The sequence below is a fragment of the Octodon degus genome, unplaced genomic scaffold (genome assembly GCF_000260255.1).
Source record: "Octodon degus isolate 3935 unplaced genomic scaffold, OctDeg1.0 scaffold00352, whole genome shotgun sequence".
NCBI lineage: Eukaryota > Metazoa > Chordata > Mammalia > Rodentia > Octodontidae > Octodon > Octodon degus.
The window spans coordinates 347,765-354,604 of NW_004524928.1; the positions used below are offsets into that span (position 1 = coordinate 347,765).

The 6,840-nt window shown below is 40.1% G+C and overlaps 1 protein-coding gene across 1 annotated transcript in view; it reads right to left on the reverse strand.

Annotated features, from left to right (window-relative positions):
• Nucleotides 1-6: 6 nt before the first annotated feature.
• Hnrnpc (heterogeneous nuclear ribonucleoprotein C (C1/C2)) overlaps nucleotides 7-6,840 on the reverse strand; it is a 91,386-nt gene continuing 84,552 nt past the window's right edge. The window contains 4 exon segments of the mRNA XM_012513183.2: nucleotides 7-160; nucleotides 264-424; nucleotides 608-721; nucleotides 1,454-1,614. Of these exon segments, the coding sequence (XP_012368637.1) occupies nucleotides 77-160; nucleotides 264-424; nucleotides 608-721; nucleotides 1,454-1,614 (520 nt within the window). The 3' untranslated portion in view covers nucleotides 7-76.

The window sequence follows — 6,840 nt, forward strand, 5'->3', positions numbered from 1 at the left end:
CTGGTGAAATTTTGATCTTAGACAAGCGCCTAGATAAAGAAATAATGGGACAAGACTTCTAAACCAAACTATGTGCTTAAGAGTCATCCTCGCCATTGGCGCTGTCTCTGTCATCCTCTCCTTCCTCAGCCTCTTTTTCATCATCCTTGATCAACTCCAGCTGCGAGAAACAGATACAAATAGTGGAGTTAGAGACACTCGGAGTGTCCCTGAACCCCTCCGCCTCCCCCACACCTCTTTCTTTATTTGCCCACCGTTTTCACCTGGTCCTCCGCCCGATCTTCATTTTCATCATCATCCAGTAGATCCCCCTCCTCAGCAGAATCATCCGCAGCACCCTCAGATTCCATCTTCACATTAGTCTCATCTTTCTTTTGGGAAGTGGTAGTCTGCTCCTCTTCGGTCTTATCATTCTTCATCTCCACTAAGGATGAGAAGGACAAATCTCATGGAGCAAGGATGTAGACAATCCACACAGGTGCTCTTCCTAATTCAAACACCCTAAGTTTCATTGTTAAATTGCTTTACATTACACTAATTCAATATATATTTTCAACTCTCCTTAGGTAAATAACCCAATTTTATAACAAGAAAATAATGTCATTACCTGCTTGTTTGCTCTGTTCCTTTTCAATTTTTTCTAGGCTTTCCAGTAAAGAATCCACTTTTTGTTTTATCTGGGTCAACTCCTTCTTAATGGCCTGAAGATCATCACCTTTCACTGTAACATAAATAGTATCTTAGATTGCAATTAAAGCAGAATCTGCTAGTTACCAAATACAGTCCCACTACACTATACCACAAGCCAAAAGCAGAGGCCTGGGGAGAAATCGGGCCAACACCTGATTATAGACAAAAAAGATGACCTGCATATTTGCCTTAGCAAGTGTCATAACTATAAATAAAGTCTCCAAAAAATGTATAAAACAGTTTCCAACGCACTTGTACTAATAACTATCTGGGAGCTAATGGCAAACAAATTTGAGCACTCCCGGTAACTGTTATTAATCTCATGTCATCAATAAATTCAGTATTATAATAAATAGCTAAGTTTTCCTGATATATTTTTAGATATTTTTATCTAAATCTTTGAAGCAGCCTGTGTGTCCACCAAATGGACAAGGAAGCTAGATTTATACTCAGTGGAGTACTACAGTCATAAAGGATAAATCTGGGCCATATAGAAAAACAAATATACCTTGAAATACAATCAGACACATAAGCTTAAATATCACAGAACTTCTCTTATATGAGAAACCCAGAACATTAAAAAACAAAATAGGCAATATCCAACAGAAAACATCTTCTGCATATAAGAAGCATAACAGAGATGAAGGGGAAAGAAATTTTGTTTGTGCCTTTTGTTTGTGCCAAGCTATGTTCATAAAAGCTCAATTCTTTAAGTCTAATTTCTGTACTTAAATACAAAAATCACAAAGCCAAAAGAACATACACTTTCCAGACTTGGATGAAGATCCACGCTGGCCACTCTTAGAATTGAAGCCACTTTTGCCTCTTCAGGAGGTATTTCCTGATACACGCTGGCGTTTCGAGGGCACTACAGCCCGAGCAATAGGAGGAGGTGGAGGAACACGTGCTGGGTAACTGTACATCCTATTGGACAGAAGAGTAACAGAATTCCTTCACACTTAACAAGCTCCAAGAGTGACCTTACAAAAATCATATCCATTGTCCTTCAATGCTTTTTTTCCTTTTCTTTTTAAAGGACCAGATCCCACTATGAAATACTGGCTGGCCCTAGATTCAATCAAGGTCTCCTGCCTCAACTATTTCAATGAGATAATAAGCATGAATCATCATGCTGGTTCTCAGTCATTTTGTTAGGTTAATTTCGCTCTGAACACCAGCATAAACTGCCATTTCCTAGGAAATAGCTATTACATATATACACATATACTTAATGATACAAGGATAATTTGCCTTAAGCATTAAATATGAAAGCTTCTACAATATACATCTTCAAAAGTTTACATTTATGAGGATCTTTATCCTGGCTTTATTTTCACCTATGTAATGTACACTATAAACACCTCAAATAAAGCCAAATAATCAAGTCAGCAAATAATTCTTAGCCAAAACTTGATCTTTTCAGCCATAGAAACATAAAGTCATTACTAGTAATATGATCACCAACATAAAACAAGTAATGTAGACTACTTTTGAATATAAAAACAAGTGGTGCAGGGGCTGGTGAGATGGCTCAGTGGTCTGAAGCACTTACTTAGAACAAGCCAAGCAAAGCACAGGGACGGTGGTTCAATCCTCCAGCACCACATGCCAGCCAGCCCCGCCCCCTGGTGGGCTGAGCTGGCCACACACACACACACACAAAAATAAAAAAAATTAAAAAAAATAAAAAAATAAAAACAAGCGGTGCAGGTGTCTGATTAAAGAACCGGTCTCCCTAACTGTACTTAAAAGTTTGAACAAATGTGATACAAGATATTATGCAACACAACCACCACTGTTTAATTCCTATTGCTTTGTTTTGTGAAATTCTGTATCACTTTAATTTTTTTTGCTTTTTAAAATTTTATTTATGTGTGTGTGTGTGTGGCCAGCTCAGCCCACCAGGGGGCAGGGCTGGCTGCATGTGGTGCTGGAGGATTGAACCGCAGTCCCTGTGCTTTGCTAAGCGTGTTCTAAGTAGGTGCTTCAGACCACAGAGCCATCTCACCAGCCCAAATTTTTTTCTAAACTGCTTTGTAATGAGGTCTGGTGAGATGGCTCAGTGGACTATGTGCCTGGTTAAGCAAGCACTGGGGCGAGGGTTGATGCCTGGCACCACATGCTGTACTGGCCCCGGCACCAGGCACACTGAATCGGCAACCAAAACTGGGCTTGGCGGCGCACACAGGTAATCCCACTGCTGGGGAGGCTGAAAACTGAAGGATCACTAGGGAGATCCTATACCAAATACATACATTTTTTTAAAAAATTAAATTTAAAAAACCACACACACACATAGGTGTAATACAGCACACAACTTTAAACAAACTGACTAGGTATTTTGCATGTTTTCCAGGAATGTTAAAGGACAAAACATTTTACTAAAGAATGTATAGTTGGGTGCAGTGTACATTATCTATACTGTCACCTACTGAAGAGTCTAAGGGAAAAAGCATCCTTTGAGCACAGCTCAGAGACAGCCCAAACAACAACAAAAATGGTACACACTCAGGAGGCCGAGGCCGAGGCCAGCAGATCCCTGCGAGTTTGAGGTCAGATTGTGCTACAAAATGAGTTCAAGACTAGCCTGAACAGCGTAGTAATACTCCATCTCAAAGGCACAAAAAATTGGGGTGGCAAGATAGCTCAGCAGATTAAAGAGCCTACTCAGGCAGATGCAGGGACCACAGTTCAATCCCCAGCAAGCCTTGCCCGCTCCACCCCCCAGGGGTGTGCTGAGGCAGTGATTGAAACTGGGCATGGTGGCACGTGCCTCTAATTCCAGCACTTAGGAGGCTGAAAACCAGAGAATCTACATAGTCCAAGCTACATAGTGAGACCCTGTACTAAACACATAAAAAAGACAAAAGATTTGTAAGTAAAATAAACAGTACAAAAATGTATGAGTGTATGAGTACTGCCAAAAGCAAAATTTACTCAATAAACTTCACCATAGTATTATTTTCAGTCCTAGATACCACAGTGGATGCAAGTTTCCAAACCTTAACTCAGAAGACACAAAGATCATCACACACTGAGCCTTTAATGTGTCCATTTCAAATCACTTACATGAACTGTTTTTATTGTCGTTATCTTCCATTTTAAACTTAAAAACATTTAACATTTTGGTACCAAATTTTTCAAAATGAGTCAAATCAAATGTGTTGAAAAACTATACTTTCTGCAAGATGATACTTTTAAGGTTAATTTATGAAGTGAATAACCTGTACCTGTGAACATGAAAGTGAGCTCATTCCATATATCTAAATTACTTGCCAACCTATATACAAATCTTTACAGCTCCAGACTCCAACCAATGATCTGGCCATGCCAGATTCCCTATATTACAGGGTACTTAGATTTCCTTTTTACTCATAATCAAAACAAAGCAAGAGACAATGGGCAGGGGGGCTCCTACCTATAATTCCAGCACTTGGGAGGCTGAGAACAGGAGAATCACTATGAGTCTGATCTACATAGTGAGACCCTCTCCTAAACACAGAAAAAAACCCAACAACAACGCAAGAAAACAGTTTCTTTGAATCTTTGTAAAATCCTATGTATGAGCAGGGGCCGGGGAGATAGCTCAGTAGAATAAGCGCTTGCCTGGCAAGCACAAGGGCCTGAGTTCAAACCCCGGTTCCACAAAAAAAAAAAAAAAAAAATCCTATGAGCATAAATAGAACAAAATACTATAGTTCCTTAAAGTTTTTAAATTGAGTAGGTAGTAGTGCTAACAGGCAATGAGTGCCACAGCCATTATGTAGCGGCTCTCCTAATAGAAATGGACTGAGTCTGAAAGAGATTCTGCTGAGGAAGAGTACTACCTCGTATCTAAAAAACAACAACAAAAAACCCCTCAAACTACTGACTTCGAAAAAAGATGCCTGTTATTAGAGCTCTTGGGAGGCTGTAAACAGGTGGATCACTATGAGTCCAATCTAGTACTGAGACTCTGAACACCCTGTAGACCCTGCCCTAAAAATACAAAAAGACAAACAGACAAGACAAGACAAGACAAGACAAGACAAGACAAGACAAGACAAACTGGGTATGGGCCCCACAGAAAACAAACCTATTGTGGTAACTTTTCAGGTCCAAGCAACATGTAATAGGAAAAAAAAAACAGCTCTAACTACTGACTACATATTAAGTTAGCCATTTTCACTACATAAGTGCTGCTTATCAGTCATGTTTGAAAGATTGTTACATTAATCAAGTTTTACCTTTAAATTCAAGTATGAAGGCCAAGGAGATGGTTCAGTGGCATAAACATCTCCCTGGCACACACAAAGTCCCAAATTTAATCGCCCTTACCCCCGCCCCCCCAAAAGAAAGAAATTATCATAACAACATGCTCGCCTAATAGCTCAACAAATTAATAGCTCAGCTTAGGCAGAGGCAGGGACTAGGATCCTGCTGTGCTGAGGCAGCAATCAAGACTGGGCATGGTGGTACAGGCCTATAACCCCAGCATTTGGATGGCTGAAAACAGAGAATCATTAAGAGTCCTTTCTTTGTAGTGAGACCCTGAACTAAATACATTAAAAAAAAAAAAAAAAAAAAAAAAAAGGCCCACAGGCCTGGGGAGATAGCTGATCTAAGTACCTGCCTGCCAAGCATAAGGACCCAGGCTCCTACATGTAGTGCCAGCCTCAGACCCCTGGGCATTCCGAACCAGCCACAGAAACTAGGTGCGGTAGTACACATCTGTAATCCTAGCACCAGGGTGGTTGAAACAAGATGATCAGTATGAGTCGTAGCTGCATAGTGCAACCATATATATATATATATATAAATGTATGTGGTAGAGGGGCTCACTACGTAGATCAGACTCTAATGAACCTCCTGTTTTCAGCTTCCCAGGCGCTAGAATTACAGATAGGTGCCACCATGACCAGTCTCAGTACGCTATCTCAGGGTACCCTGGGGGTGGGGCAGGCACCAACCCCGGTCCTGGGTCTGCCCAAGCAGGTGCTTTAATTCGCTAAACTATCTGATCAGCTCCAATTTTTTTTTTTTTTGCGGAACCAGGAATTGAACTCAGCCCTTGCGCTTGCCAGTGAAGCACTTATTCCACTGAGCCTCCAATTTAAAAAACTGAAAAAATAACCAGGCCCAAAAGACAGCCTTGTTTTCATTAACATACTTTGCTTTTGTGCTTTAAAATAATAAGCTAGCACAAGATTAAGATCTAAAATACAGGGGCCAGGGAGATGGCTCAGTGGAATAGAATAAGCGCGTCCCTGGCAAGTGCAAGGGCCTGAGTTCAATCCCCAGTTCTGCCAAAAACAAACAAACAAAAAAACCCCAACCAAACAAACGAATTAAAATACACTGGTACATGTAACAATTATTCATGATCATAATCATCATGTATTATAAACACATACTAATTAATTAAAAGTTAAGTCAACTACCCAGCTACTTTTATAAATGGTGCTTTATTGCTGCCTATAGGTTTCTGGGAGCCATCTAAATTGGATAAGAATGATAATCAGAACCAGATATGGTAATGCATGTCTGTAAACCCAGCACTCTGAAGGTTGAGGGAGGAGAGCTGCTGTGAGTTTGAGGTTTGTCTTAACAAAGCAAGGAAAACAGGAAAAAAACATCACAATCACCTAAAACAGATTAAGTGGCAACAAAGCAGCATAATTATCTGTTTACCATCATAGCTGTACAAGTCACCTAACGCATAGGGGCACAGAAAGCTTAAAGATAAAACTTAGGCAATTATTTTGCCAGTAATTTATTTTACTAATGAAGCTAGTTATTATCTACTAGGGGTATTAATCTTATCTGAAATACATGACATAGAACATCAGAACTACTGCGAAGATAAATCATTGTACCCTACATGTAACAATTATATAAGTAAACAACTTTTTTTAAAAAATTGGTTCAATCCTCCATTAGACAAAACTTTAGAACCCGCATGTTGGCACAGGTCTATAATCCCAGTAATCAGAGCCTCCAGTCTGAGGACAGACTGAGCTACATAAGCAACAACAGGCTCAATGCTCTAAAAAGTGAGACCTTTAAAAAAGACAGATGATGGGGCTGGAGAGATGGCTCAGTGGTCTAAAGCACCTACTTGGAACAAGCTTAGCAAAGGCATCAGGGACCGCGGTTCAATCCCCCAGCACC